This window comes from Pleurodeles waltl, chromosome 5 (assembly GCF_031143425.1).
Source record: "Pleurodeles waltl isolate 20211129_DDA chromosome 5, aPleWal1.hap1.20221129, whole genome shotgun sequence".
Classification (NCBI taxonomy): domain Eukaryota; kingdom Metazoa; phylum Chordata; class Amphibia; order Caudata; family Salamandridae; genus Pleurodeles; species Pleurodeles waltl.
Genome location: NC_090444.1, coordinates 338412128 through 338428433, shown reverse-complemented (window position 1 = coordinate 338428433; position 16306 = coordinate 338412128). Strand labels below are relative to the sequence as shown.

At 43.1% G+C, this 16306-nt stretch overlaps 1 protein-coding gene across 2 annotated transcripts in view; it reads left to right on the top strand.

Annotated features, from left to right (window-relative positions):
* Positions 1-16306, top strand: part of ASB3 (ankyrin repeat and SOCS box containing 3) — a 381448-nt gene that overhangs the window by 246248 nt on the left and 118894 nt on the right. For both annotated transcript variants that reach the window (XM_069234074.1, XM_069234073.1), the window contains one exon: positions 14620-14817. In XM_069234074.1, the coding sequence (XP_069090175.1) occupies positions 14620-14817 (198 nt within the window). The remainder of the gene's footprint in view (positions 1-14619; positions 14818-16306) is intronic.

The window sequence follows — 16306 nt, the reverse complement described above, 5'->3', positions numbered from 1 at the left end:
TTTCCCTTTTTTGCGTGCCTGAGGAGAGAAGAGGGCAGCAGTCAAGAGCTCTTGTGCCTCTTCAGATCTGTTCTGCTACTGTTTTTCTTGGCTTATGCTGATTTGAGAGGGAAGTACCTTATTCCAGGCCCACCTCTTGTTTTCTGATTGGATCTCTTGGAGAAAAAACTGTTGCCTAATAGCTGTGTTTGTGCGCTCATTCACATTGCTCCTCCCTGCTTCCTATCATGTCTTGAGTGGGTCACTCCAAGAGTAAGTCAGAGTCTCTTTTTCTCTCCTGTGGTAATCATGGAATGTATAATCCCATCTTGCCAGTGCTGGGGATGGCCTCTTTTCCTCTGTGGCAGGATTGCAGGAATTCATAGGTAAGTGCTGGTGGTCAGCTTCCTAACTTGCATTTGTGTCAGCAGCCTGCCTATAAAATCCAACCTTGTCCACTTCATTCAGTTCTTAGCTCATCCAAGAACATGAAAGATTCCTCTGCCAGTTTGCGTAACCAGACCTACTCAGATCACACATTAATTTAGATAATTCTCTGCCTTATCTCTTTCGCTTTGTAGATGCCGCAAAGCTCTTGTATCTTAATTTCCATTTATGTGATAGGCGGTAAGTACTGAGCATAGTGTTTGTAGTTTAAAGGGAAGTTTTCAATAAGTGGTGAGCAAACAGCTACAGATGGTCACCCTCTAACCCCACGTTCGGAAAGGCCTGATGATTGGTCATCAGGAGTGTGAGAGAATAAAAACAGTGTTGATTTCCATTGAACCAGACTTAAGTTGTATATTAAAAGTTAAAGACTGGAGAGGAAAAATCTAAGAAACCAAAGATTAGAATCCTTGTGGTCTAAGTATGTAAGTGGAAATGTGTTTATTGTGGAAGATACTCCACTGTCTACCAAATATTGAGGGACTTCTTTCTAATGGTAGCGACGCTAGGTTGTGATCTAATAATTTGGAACTTATGAACAGAATACGATGCAAACCAAATCCTTCTGAGAGAAAGTATGTCAACCCAACCCCTTATGCATCAGTGTGAAGAAAATGGCTTACGAAGGTCAGTGCATTACACATCAGGTTTTGAGAAAAGGGGGGATCCTTTAGTGTCCTAAAAGCCCTTTTCTCTACTTGTCTCCAAATCACTTAGTTGGGACACATTCTTCAACCGCTATTAAATAAAAAAATTATAATAAGTCTTTGAAAATAGCTTACAAACCCCAGAAATTTCATTGTCTTCCCTTTTTATAGTAAGAATTTTTAAATGTTGTAATGCCTATACTTTGTTTTTCTGATGACTCGGAACCACATTTCCTGAGACATGACCCAAATACTTGATTTGGTAGGCTTCTGAAGTACACTTGGAAGGGTAGACTGCTAGCCCTGCGTTCTTCAGCTCCTTCAATATGGCTTGTTTGTCATGTTCTTCTTTACCACTGGAATGAACATGCCATCCACGTACATTGAGATATAAGTATTATGAGGACCTAATATTATGTTCATGAGTCTCTGACTTAAGTTGCTAGAGCCGCCTGAACTCCTAAAGGCAACTCTTTAAATTAAGAGTTTTCTCGGAATATAAAATGCTGCTTTATATCTGTTGTTTGTATGTAGTGGAACCTGCTATTATCTGTTAGTTCAGTGTGCTGATGTATACTACCTTTTCTGGTTGTTTAATCAACTCACCCACTTAATGCATTGGGTAGTGTTGGAAATTGTCATTTCTCTAGGGTTTTCTCTGTCTTTTTGGCTTCTAACCTCCTGTACTTGATCCTGTGCTGAATTTAGTTTTTGCTGGCTTTAGGACTCTGGGCACTTTACCACTGCTGACCAGTGCTAAAGTGCCAGTGCTCTCTATCTAAATGGTATTGGTGATTGGCATATTCATGATTGGCATGGTGGATTTACCAGTAAGTCCCTTTTAAGGTACCCAGTGTGTGCCCAGGGCCTGTACATCAAATGCTACTAGTGGACCAGAGGCATTGATTGTGCCATCAAAAAACAACAACAGGGGGGGCGGAGTGTGGGATATTCGGAGGATAGACTCCTGGTCCAGTGTGTGCAGCTCCCAATACTGTATAAACCAAAAAATTGCACACATGGTTCCAAAAGGCGGAAAATTGTATCTACCGGTTCTGCACATCAGGGAAACCAAAAGGTTGTAAGCACGAGCCCTCACTCACCTTTCGGTGACATGCTTCATCATAGGGCTGTGCTCCTCGTCAGGCCGGCGCTGCAATGCCTGACGGGCCCCACACGGGGGCTCTTTGCCAGAGATCTTTTAGAGCGAAATGCGCACCGGTCAAAAATAGGAATCGAGGATTGGAGTAGCAAAAGTTAAAAATGTCTAGAGGTACAAACCGTTCGTATCTTTAATTAAATGATAGTACCTCTGGCAAGATTAAAAACAAAGAATAGGGATATAGTAAAGTAATGTCTACACTCCCCAAAAAACGTAACAAAATTGTGCTAACTATAGCCACCAACCCTTATACTAGAGAGTGGTGAAAAAATGAAATGAGGTGAACACAGGATCCCCTTTGTTACTCTACATTACAGGTCAACATGTTTCTCGCTATGCGATTCGTCAGGACCTCAAAGACGTACCTAATCCTTCAAACATTTGGGCTGCCCATACTAGGGGAAGCAGAACCCTCCAAATACTAAATGTAGGGCCTCATCGGGGGACAAACATCGAGATGTGAAAAATCTTCTGTGGTTTTACTAAGGTTGCAATGCCAACAGTAAACCTATGCTCGTTGTGGTTCCCCGGAACTTGATTGTGCCACCCACATGAGTAGCCCAGTAAACATGCCTCAGACCTGCCACTGCAGTGTCTGTGTGCGCAATTTTAAACTGCCATTTCGACCTGGCAAGTGGACCCACCTGACAGGCCCAAACCTTCCCTTTTACTACATGTAAGGTAGGCCCAAGGCAGCCCCATGGGCAGGGTGCAGTGTATTTTGAAGGTAGGACATTACTGGTGTGTTTTACATGTCCTGATAGTGATATGCTTTAAAATTTTACTATTGCAAGGGCTATATATCTCCCATAGGGTAACATGGGGATTGTTTTGAAATATCTTGTAAGTATAATTTTCAATTGGAAGCAGATAGAGGTGTGGTGTTTGGCGTCTCTGAACTCACAATTTAACAATGCATTTTTTGGTGAAGTTGGTTTCTAAATTGTAAGTTTGAAAATGGCACTTTTAGAAAGTGGGCATTTTCTTGCTTATCCATTCTCTGCCTTTACCTGGCTGTGGAATACATGTCTGGGTCAGGATGACAGTTGGGCTGTTTGTGAATTCACTCTAGCCAGTCACACAAAGGGAGCGAGGGTGTGCCCTGCATATCCTGGCCAGTCTTCCTGGGCTAGAGGGGTGGGAGGAGCTGACACTTGCACCTGAATTGGGCTGTGCCTGTCCTTACACAAAGCAGTCTCCAGCCCCCTGGAGTGTGTTTAAGGGCCAGGGCAGGAGAGATAGGATCTTGTGCACTACAAAGAATTTCCTTTGAAGTTTGCCTACTTCGAAAGCAGAAATGAATAGAAGTATTGGACCTCTTTGACCACAACTTTAGAATCCTTCTGTACTGAAGACATTATGCCTGGAAGAAGAACTAGGTGCTGGAGGAGGGACTTCCACTCTGCCTATTGCTTTACTGTGCTGGTCTGCTGCTTGCTGCTTCTGTCTTGGGAGTGAGTTCTGGTGTAACCAAGAAGAAACCAAGCACATAGACTCCAGAGCGACTTCGGAACTGGCACCACTATCCAAATCTGTGCCGCTGCCTGCACCATAGCTGTGGTCCCCGCTGAGTGCAAAGACTGCAAACGACATTGCAGGTCTGACACTGCTACAGTGCCTCCAAAAGCTTGCCACAGCGCGAGTCCCGAGTGCTGTCACCGACGTCCGTGACACCCGACTCCAACTCCACAGCAATACCTGTGGCCCCATGGTGTGATTGCGACACTGCAAGGTCCATGCCTCGCGCCTTGACCTGCTGGATTCAATGACCCTGCTTAATCATAAGGAATCAACGTCTCCCCACCGACTCCGCATCACCTCCCCTGCAACAATAAGGAACCAATGTCTCACCTTCCCTGCCTCTCAGTATGGAACCGAGGCCTCACCTCCTCAGTAGCAGTAAGGAACCAGTGCCACCCTGGCTCCAGCGACGCCTCAACTCCCCAACTCAGTACAATGTCGTTGTTTCCTCATTGTTTTAAAAACTAGTGTGCCTGTGGTCAATGCGACTCTGTGACCGGCCTGCCCTCCCTTACGAGTGCCATCAGACTGTTGGGAATGACTCCGTCAAGATGTTGTGATAGCCTTAGTTGGAGCTATTGTGTTTCAAGCGCTTTACTGAGATTTAATCTTTAAAATTTTGTGTCTTTACTTGTGTATGTTGGATTTTTGTTGATTTGGTCTTTTACTCAGATAAATATTGGCTATTATTCTAAACTGGTGTGGAGTAGTTTTGTGGTGTTTTCACTGTTACTGTGTGTATGTGTCACTAATGGTGTGGGGTAGTAGGAACTGAAGGTCAGACTAGGTCAGTCTTTTTTCAGTGGTGTTGGTAAGGTCACTGTAGATCCTCAGGTCGGGAAGTCATTGCTGGAAAAATGTCCAAGCTAAGGGGTGCTGTGTTGCCTACAGGGGGATGGGGGATTTCCCTTACGGACTAGGTGGTCTCACACACATAATAGTGTCTTGCTTCATCATATGACCACCTAGCCCCACCCAAGTAAGATGATTACTTGAAGTCCCACTTGCATGTGTGTGTGAGTGCCTGACATGAATTGTTCACATTGTTCTGTGTGCTTTGCAGTGGTTTACCACGTTTTTCACCTCATATATCTTCTGAACTAATAGTGGCGGATCCATTGATGCATTTATTCTTATCTACTACAGGCCTACCCCACTGTGAACTACCCGTTCAGGTAGGCCATATAAAATTCATATACAATTTTTATAAATTTTTCACTTTTTGAGCACCCCACGTACTGTGTGTGCTCCGACCCTGACGAATGCCCCTGACCTACCAGCACTGAGTGAGGGCAGAAACATGTTGGTCATCCACTTTTTCTTTTAGACTCCAAGAGACATTACTCTCCTACGAGCCTTTCCCCTTTAGTTTTAGGTTTACCAGCATGCACCTTCATTAAAATTAGCAGAAGCTATTGGCGACATGCTTGGTAATTTTAGTATTCACCCCTTCTGGATCAATGTAACTATCCAGCCAGTTTAATTTCAGCACTCCCTCGGGTTCTTTTAACCACGAGGTTGAGTCCGCCCAAGTAGTATCATCTTACTTGGGTGGGGCTAGGTGGTCATATGATGAAGCAAGACACTATTATGTGTGTGAGACCACCTAGTCCGTAAGGGAAATCCCCCATCCCCCTGTAGGCAACACAGCACCCCTTAGCTTGGACATTTTTCCAGCAATGACTTCCCGACCTGAGGATCTACAGTGACCTTACCAACACCACTGAAAAAAGACTGACCTAGTCTGACCTTCAGTTCCTACTACCCCACACCATTAGTGATGATATAATTTCTATAGGGAGGCGGTGTGGGCTAGCAAACACTCCCATTGCTCTCTTTTTGTGTACATACTGTGTGTATGTGTACAAATACTTTACACATTGCCTCTGAGATAAGCTTGAGTGCTCTTGCCAAGCTACCACAGGAGTGAGCAGGGGTTATCTTAGCTGTGTGACTCCCTTACCCTGACTAGAGTGAGGGTCCCTACTTAGGTTGCAAACCACTGCCTACTAGAGCCCCCGTTCCTAACACTGGTGATCAGTGGTGAGGATTGGACTTGTACTTTACATACAGTGATTCATGTACACTTCTTCCATATAGCACATACTCTATGTTTGCGGGGGCCTAGAAACCAGGACTCCTCTGGAATTTTCATTAATGCTTTAAAGCACTCCCAAGGCTTCTGCTCTACAGCTCGGAGTGCAGCACCCTTTAAGGGCTTATTCTCTGGTTGCATTTATTGCAGGAGGAAAGTGTTTAAAGAAGGTAGTCATTATATAGGGCCAACTGGGGGCCAAGTCTGTGGTTGCATGTTATTTGTCCAGGAAGTGATGCTCGCTAGATGTTGTTTTTATGATTGCATTTTCACGGTTGCAAAACATATATATATATATATATATATATTACGTATATATATATGTTCGATGGCATGTGTAGCTGCAGATACACATGCTGTGCACAGTCCGCCGTCTGGTGTTGGGCTCGGAGTGTTACAAGTTGTTTTTCTTCGAAGAAGTCTTTTCGAGTCACGAGACCGAGGGACTCCTGCCCTTTCGGTTCCATTGCGCATGGGCGTCAACTCCATCTTAGATTGTTTTTTTTCCGCCATCGGGTTCGGACGTGTTCCTTTTCACTCCGTGTTTCGGGTCGGAAAGTTAGTTAGAATCTCGGAAAAAATCGTCGGTATTGTTTCGTTCGGTATCGGGTTAGTTAGAACAAATCGACACCGAATCTTGAAGAGCTCCGGTGGCCCTTCGGGGTAATTTTGATCCCCCGTCGGGGCCTGATCGGCCCGACCGCGTGCGACTTCAAGACTGATGGAACGGACCCCGTTCCGCTTCTGTCCTAAATGCCATAACAAATATCCGTATACGGATCAGCATCTGGTCTGTAACTTGTGCCTGTCCCCGGAGCACAAAGAGGATACGTGTGAAGCCTGTCGAGCGTTTCGGTCGAGGAAGACGCTCAGAGACCGAAGAGCCAGAAGATTGCAAATGGCATCCACGCTGACAGGACAACATCGGTTCGAGGACGAAGAGGAAGCGTTCTCCATCCACGAGTCGGATTCGGGGGAATCCGACGCCGAAGACATAACAACCGTGAGTAAGACGCCGAAAATTAGGACTCACGAAAGGTCCACAAAAGCCCAGGGGACGCCACTGCCAACAGGCCATGGCTTAACCCAAAAACTAGGTGACCGAGCCAAGGCACCGAAAAAGGGCATGCTGGTGTCGAAGTCATCCGACTCCGGTCGTGATACCGCCACACAGCAACCTCGGAGCCGAGACACCGGCTCCGAGACAATTCGGCGCAGACAGCGGCACCGAAGATGTTCGACACCGAGATACCACGCCGAAATCAAAGAAATCTTCTTCGGAGCCTAAAAAGCCTACCAAAACGGTTTCGGTACCGAAAAAAGCCTCGGAACCGAAAATTAGTTCCTATACAGAGGAACAAGGACTAAACACCCAATTGCATAGATTTGGTGAAGAGCTTCAAACTGTAGAAACTGACTACACTCAAAGGAGGCTTCACATCCAGGAAGACACAGGGAAGATAACCACTCTTCCCCCAATCAAGATGAAAAGGAAACTTGTTTTCCAACAAGGGGACAAGCAACCACAAGCAAAGGTGGTAAAGAAAGTAACACCACCACCTTCTCCACCACAATCACCACATGCATCACCGGCGCAAACTCCACCACTAACGCACTCACCAGCTCATACCACAATGAGCCAGGATGATCCCGATGCATGGGACCTCTACGACGCCCCAGTGTCTGACAATAGTCCAGACTCATATCCAACTAAACCGTCACCACCTGAGCACAGTACATCATATGCACAGGTGGTCGCAAGGGCAGCCGAATTCCACAATGTCTCACTACATTCGGAACCTATTGAGGATGACTTTCTCTTTAACACCCTGTCCTCCACCCATAGCCAGTATCAAAGCCTTCCCATGCTCCCAGGAATGCTAAGGCACTCAAAACAAATATTTCAGGAGCCAGTTAAAGGCAGAGCCATAACTCCAAGGGTGGAGAAAAAATATAAGGCACCTCCCACAGACCCAATATTTATTACAACACAACTAACACCGGACTCAGTAGTTGTGGGGGCAGCTCGTAAAAGAGCCAACTCTCATACATCAGGCGACGCACCACCTCCACACAAGGAGAGCCGCAAATTTGATGCAGCGGGAAAAAGAGTTGCAGCACAAGCAGCAAATCAGTGGCGTATCGCCAACTCGCAAGCACTCTTGGCAAGATACGACAGGGCTCATTGGGATGAAATGCAACATTTCATCGAACACCTTCCCAAGGAGTTCCAAAAAAGAGCGCAACAAGTGGTGGAAGAGGGACATAGTATCTCGAACAATCAGATACGGTCTTCCATGGATGCAGCCGATACAGCTGCAAGGACAATAAACACTGCAGTCACAATACGGAGGCACGCTTGGCTGCGCACTTCTGGGTTCAAACCCGAAATCCAACAGGCTGTGCTCAATATGCCGTTTAATGAACAGCAATTGTTTGGGCCGGAGGTAGACACTGCCATTGAAAAACTAAAAAAGGACACCGATACAGCCAAAGCCATGGGCGCACTCTACTCCCCGCAGAGCAGAGTCACATTTCGGAAGACACCTTTTAGGGGAGGGTTTCGGGGTCAACCCACAGAAACCAACACTTCACAGACAAGACCACCTACCTACCAGGGTCAATATCAAAGGGGAGGTTTTCGGGGACAATATAGAGGAGGCCAATTCCCAAGAAGTCGGGGAAAATTTCAAGGTCCCAAAACCCCTCAAAATAAACAGTGACTCACAAGTCACACAACCCCATCACACAACACCAGTGGGGGGAAGACTAAGCCAATTCTACGAATCTTGGGAAGAAATAACAACAGACACTTGGATCTTAGCAATTATCCAACATGGCTATTGCATAGAATTTCACAAATTCCCTCCAAACGTCCCACCGAAAACACACAATATGTCAAAACAGCATATAGATCTTCTAGGACTAGAAGTTCAAGCATTACTACAAAAGGACGCAATAGAATTAGTACCAAGCCTACAGAAAAACACAGGAGTTTACTCACTGTATTTTCTAATACCAAAGAAGGACAAAACTCTGAGACCAATACTAGATCTCAGAACACTAAATACCTACATCAAATCAGACCACTTTCACATGGTCACATTACAAGACGTAATCCCACTGCTCAAACAGCAAGACTACATGACAACATTAGACCTAAAGGGTGCGTATTTCCACATACCGATACATCCTTCCCACAGGAAATACCTAAGGTTCGTATTCAAAGGAATACATTACCAATTCAAAGTGTTGCCATTCGGAATAACAACTGCGCCAAGAGTCTTTACAAAATGCCTGGCAGTAGTAGCTGCACATATCAGAAGGCAGCATATACACGTGTTCCCTTACTTAGACGACTGGTTAATCAAGACCAACAGGCTAACAAGGTGTTCACGTCACACAAAGTATGTCATACAGACCCTTCACAAGCTGGGTTTCTCCATCAACTATGCAAAGTCACACCTTTTGCCGTGTCAAACACAGCAATACTTAGGAGCGACAATCAACACAACAGAAGGGATAGCCACTCCAAGTCCACAAAGGGTTCAAACATTTCACAAGGTGATACAGGCCATGTATCCAACACAAAAGATACAAGCAAAAATGGTATTAAAACTCCTAGGCATGATGTCTTCATGCATAGCCATTGTCCCAAACGCAAGATTGCACATGCGGCCCTTACAACAATGCCTAGCATCACAATGGTCACATGCACAGGGTCAACTTCTAGATCTGGTGTTGATAGACCGCCAAACATACATCTCGCTTCTATGGTGGAACAGTACAAATTTAAACAAAGGGCGGCCTTTCCAAGACCCAGTGCCACAATACGTCATAACAACGGATGCTTCCATGACAGGGTGGGGAGCACACCTCAATCAACACAGCATCCAAGGACAATGGGACATACATCAAAGGAATTTTCACATAAGTCACTTAGAACTGTTAGCAGTATTTCTAGCGTTGAAAGCATTTCAACCCATGATAACCCACAAATACATTCTTGTCAAAACAGACAACATGACAACAATGTATTATTTAAATAACACACTCGACACAGTTGTGTCTCCTAACACAAAAAATATGGCATTGGGCAATTCACAACCACATTCGCCTAATAGCACAATTTATTCCAGGGATCCAGAACCAGCTAGCAGACAATCTCTCGGGATCACCAACAAGTCAACGAATGGGAAATTCACCCCCAAATACTGAACACTTGCTTTCAAATTTGGGGAACACCTCAAATAGATCTATTTGCAACAAAAGAAAACGCAAAATGCCAAAACTTCGCATCCAGGTTCCCACACCATCAATCCCAAGGCAATGCTCTATGGATGAATTGGTCAGGGATATTTGCGTACGCTTTTCCCCCTCTCCCTCTCCCTCTCCTTCCATATCTAGTAAACAGATTGAGTCAAAACAAACTCATACTAATAGCACCAACATGGGCAAGACAACCTTGGTATACAACACTACTAGACCTGTCAGTAGTACCTCATGTCAAGCTACCCAACAGACCAGATCTGTTAACACAACACAAACAACAGATCAGGCATCCAAACCCAGCATCGCTGAATCTAGCAATTTGGCTCCTGAAATCCTAGAATTTGGACACTTAGGCCTCACACAAGAGTGTATGGAGGTCATAAAACAAGCTAGAAAACCTTTCACTAGACACTGCTATGCAAATAAATGGAAAAGATTTGTTTGTTACTGCCATAATAATCAAATTCAACCATTGCACGCATCTCCAAAAGATGTAGTAGGATATTTACTACATTTGCAAAAATCAAATCTAGCTTTCTCTTCCAGAAAGATACATCTCACCGCAATATCTGCTTACCTGCAGATTACTCATTCAACTTCCCTATTTAGAATACCTGTCATTAAAGCGTTTATGGAAGGCCTAAAGAGAATTATGCCACCAAGGACACCACCTGTTCCTTCATGGAACCTCAACATTGTCTTAACAAGGCTCATGGGTCCACCTTTCGAACCCATGCATTCTTGTGAAATGCAATACTTAACGTGGAAAGTTGCATTTCTCATTGCCATCACATCTCTAAGAAGAGTGAGTGAGATTCAGGCATTTACCATACAAGAACCATTTATTCAAATACACAAGAATAAGGTAGTTCTAAAAACAAATCCAAAATTCTTACCAAAGGTTATCTCACCGTTCCACTTAAATCAAACAGTAGAATTACCAGTGTTCTTCCCACAGCCAGATTCAGTAGCTGAAAGAGCACTACATACATTAGACATCAAGAGAGCACTAATGTACTACATTGACAGAACAAAACAAATTAGGAAGACAAAACAACTATTTATTGCCTTTCAAAAACCTCATTCAGGAAATCCAATTTCAAAACAAGGCATTGCCAGGTGGATAGTTAAGTGTATTCAAGCCTGCTATCTTAAAGCAAAGAGAGAGCTGCCTATTACACCAAAGGCACACTCAACCAGAAAGAAAGGGGCTACCATGGCCTTTCTAGGAAATATTCCAATGAACGAAATATGTAAGGCAGCAACATGGTCTACGCCTCATACATTTACCAAGCACTACTGTGTAGATGTGTTAACTGCACAACAAGCCACAGTAGGTCAGGCTGCACTAAGAACATTATTTCAAACTACTTCAACTCCTACAGGCTGAACCACCGCTTTTGGGGAGATAACTGCTTACTAGTCTATGCACAGCATGTGTATCTGCAGCTACACATGCCATCGAACGGAAAATGTCATTTACCCAGTGTACATCTGTTCGTGGCATGAGTCGCTGCAGATTCACATGCGCCCACCCGCCTCCCCGGGAGCCTGTAGCCGTTTAGAAGTAAATCTTAAACAATTGTACATTTGTAAATATATTACTTTAACCTTTATTATGTACATATGTATTCATTCCATTGCATGGGCACTATGACTAACATACACAACTCCTACCTCACCCTCTGCGGGGAAAACAATCTAAGATGGAGTCGACGCCCATGCGCAATGGAACCGAAAGGGGAGGAGTCCCTCTGTCTCGTGACTCGAAAAGACTTCTTCGAAGAAAAACAACTTGTAACACTCCGAGCCCAACACCAGACGGCGGACTGTGCACAGCATGTGAATCTGCAGCGACTCATGCCACGAACAGATGTACACTGGGTAAATGACATTTTCCGTATATGTATATATATATATATATATATATATATATATATATATATCTTTTCTTCAAAATAATGATATTTCACTCATCATACGGCTGCACCATAATACAATTCATAGCTGCCATCACATAAAAGAGCCGATCCTTCTATTCATTGATGTTCATATATTTTATTTCAAATAAAGTGCATGTGCGGTGCTGCTCCCAAACAAAGCTGGAATTTCAACACATTTCGGCTAATGCCTTCTACTGGACACTCCCCCTCCCATGATCTAAACTTCCTCAGATATCACAGTAGTCCCTTATCTATTCTTACTGCTACATAGTGCAAACCAATGGAGCGGACATCTTGTAACGTATGTAGTGCCACGTTGATAGTCATCCTATATCATATTCACTCATAATCCATAATAGTCACATTATTATAAGTTTATCAAATATACTGTGCACATTTGTTACCAAATCGGTCATGATGAAAAATAAATACCATATAATCATGTTATGAGACACACTTCAATTCTCATTGATCACTAATCTATTGGTTCAAATATATGTACAAATCTACGGTAAATCATTCTAGCCTACTATATGTGCATTGATACCACAACTCATTAAGATAAAGTGACAAATGCATGAATCTGATCCTAAAAATTGAAAATGTACTGACCAGTCAATTTCATGACCTATAGCATTCTATCCTCAGATGATATACCTGTCCCAATACTTTGATATGTATAGTATATTTTTAAAGTGATATTATGCCTTTCCTTCAACAAAAGTGATATTGTGCTCATATTGCAATATAGCTTGTTATAACATATCATATTGGCCTCCCTGATGTAAATACATTATAATTGACCACATCCAGTTATCTGCATCAATGTACTATACATAGCCTAATAGAAAGCACACAGACACACGTGCTGCTCATTTTAAAATGTTTTATTGCTATTACAGTGGTGACAATGGTAATGGATCACAGTGAATATGCTGTATTAACAGTAATAAGTGTATTTACACATGATTTTTTGTAAAGTGATGTGTGGTATTTAGTAGTGTATGTGTAATAAATCTACTTTTCCTTTTTCCAAAAAAGCCCTGACTGGACAAATCATTTATTCAGTGCCAGTGAATGGTGATTACTTGCCCATACCTCCTCCCCTGAGTAAGTCTTGGACTGCTCTGATTCGCTGCCCCGAGAGTCAAACGCTACAGTTGGGTGCTTGGTTCCCAGTAAGGGGAAAGTGTGGACCTATGACTTGTGCAAGCCACACAACTAATAACCCAATTTCCTACAATAGTCTAACTGTTTTGTTACTTAGCTGCTTCTTACACATGTTGCACACAGACTTTCTCTGATGAATGTCTTGATATTGGAGACAAGTTGCCAAGAAAGAGCCAAGGATTCCGCCTATTAACAAGTTTACCTATGTGCATCAGATTGTTTGGGTCCTGCGGAAGCTCAGTCATAGGCGGCACCAAGGCTAGTTTCTCACTTTCATTCCCCACCAGTCTTGCTTTATAAACATGGTGACTAACTTAAGAAGTTTCCATCTCTTTTTGTTAAGCTGTCTTTTTTTGGTTTTAATGGTAAAAGGAAATTTAGATCAGCATTGACATTGTGGTATTGGCCAGTGCAGTCTCTAAACAGGAGGGCTTTGTTGCAAGTGTGATTTGATCTCCTTGACTACCTGCCTCCCAGGCCTGGTGGCATTGTGGATGACTTTGAGGGGTCAGCTTGTACAGCCAGAGTCTCAGAAATGATAAACAGGACATATGCATGAAGACTGCCTCAAATGATAATTTTCCATTGGATGAGATTTGAATTAATGGCCACATTCGGTAACGACATTCTTAAATACTAGGTTTGTTTATTTGAATTGCTAACTGTTAATATCACATGAGGAAACTAGAAACTATATGTATGTGTGTGTGTGTGTGTATATATATATATATATATATATATATATATATATATATATATATAAATTGCGTGGGATTCTTAATTCTTTATAATCAGCAAATTGTGATGCACCCAGTTGCCGATTATAAGGAAATGATCCCAGAACTCTAGTATTATAAGTTATTATAATCTAGTTCTGATGTCACAATGCCTGCTGCCATGGCCAGCAGCCAGTGGAGGGGAAGGTCAGGTCATCACGGAGCATAATTGAAGCAGCTGTTTAAAACAACAAAAACACTATGTTCCTTTTCTTTCTTTTGCTCTATTTGTTTGGCTTACACTGACAAGCATAGGCAACATGTTTATTTGTTTATGCCTCAGAGAAAAGCTCAAATATTTCTGCATGTTTCTACAAATTTTGAGCTAGTGCAGATTTTTTTTTAAACTGACTTCTATTGAATTGTTCCTAATATCTGTTTACAAACATGCTTTCTGTTTCATATGCAAGAGCAACACACCAGGGTTTTAAGTGGTTTGTGGGAAGGTTGATGGTGTGACAATGTGTTATATTGGATAAAGTACCCCCTGTAAGGTAGGGGGTACTTTATCCCTTATAATATAGGTCCAGTATGTTCCTATTAACACCAGAAACATAGAATGCTCAGCTAAGAAAAACGTGATATAACACTGTATTAATATTGGCAGGATATTGGAGATGCTTGTGCGAGTCACCAACAGGATATGTGATACAGGCAAAGGCAAAGTGAGTCCAGTCTACTCAGCTGTGTATGGAGGAAAAGAAGAGTGCCTGGAAATTTTATTGAAAGAGGGGTACAGTCCAGATGCTCAAGCCTGGCTAACTTTTGGATGCAGCTCACCCATGTGCATGGTTTTCCAAGCCCAGTATGTATACATTTTCTGTTTCCCTGTTTATTAAATGCGACGTTGTAAAGCTCTGATGGGAAATTTACATGCACACTAGTTGTTTCATTGTTTAGTTATATTGTGATTATTTAAGCCGGACCAGTTTGAGGCTGATTTGAAAAGATATTCTGATATTACTGCTAAAATGAATGAATTAAAGTATATTTACAAATTTAAAATGCAGTTTTAATTCTGCCTGAGTGCCTGGTAGAGTATTAGTATGTAGTCCTTGTGTTGTGTGAGTGTGAAGCAGATTTCCCTGATCCTGCAAGAGAGTGCCCAGTATACGATAAGTGCTCAACCAGAAATGGTAAACTGGTCATCGTGATCAAGCACTGCTCGTGGTAAGAGGATCAGCAAGGGATAGTGGTCCTGGAGATAATGTTCAGTCACCAGCTTCAGAACCTCCTATCAGCTGTGAAAAGGCACTCAAGTCTACATCTGTAAGCATAGTGTCCCTCATCACCTGAAGTAAAACTGCAGGGCTGGCACATTTCTCTGTGTCACTGAGGACTTTTTCGAAAAGTAAGTAGGGAACCTTTATCAAAGGAGTCCCGTCAAGTGGGAAATGGAAAAAAACAATATTAACATTGAAAGAACATGAACAAACTACATTGAAATTAACTTGAAACATATGCGCTATGTCAGAAATGGGGTCTCTGGTTGGCAGACAGTTTGCACCCCGTCCAAGCAGGGACCCACACACTAGTCAGGGCAATGGAGATACAAACTTAGATAACCCGTTCTCACCCCCTTGGTAGGTTGGCACAAGCAGTCAGGCTTATCTCAAAGGCAATGTGTAAAGTGTTTGTACCAACACACACAGTAATACAGTGAAAACACAACAAAACGGACACCACACCAGTTTAGAAAAATAGGCAATATTTATCTAAATCAAGCAAGACCAGAACGACAAAAATCCAACATACACAAGTCAAGATATGAATTTTCAAAGTAAAAAGAGTCTTACTCAATAGAAAACAATGGAAACGTTGATTTTACTCGAAGTACCTGGTTTACTTCAAAACTAAAGCCGCAGGGGCGAGCATACATTGGAAAGGTAAGCTTATGCATCGATTCTGTACTCGTAATTGAGGCCACACATTGTTTCTTCTCCGGTCGGGTAGGTGATGCGTCGTTTTTCTCCTCCGCAAGAGAGCGATGCATCGATTTGCAAACAGGTCACCTCGGATCCGCGTAGGCTTGCATTGATTTTTGACATCCCGCGATGATGCGTGAGAAATCCAGCCACACGTAGTTGGAAAACAACGCTGTGTGGGGTTTGCGTCGTTTTCAGCAGCCGCAAGCGGGTGTTGCATTGTTTCTCCAGCCGTGATGCTTCTATTTCCCAGCCACGATGCAGGTGGAGCGTCGATGTAAGCCACGAAGCAGATGGCGCATTGTTTATCAGCTGCGTTGCAGGTGGTGCATCGAAATGTTCCCCACACAGTGTTTAATACCCTATTCC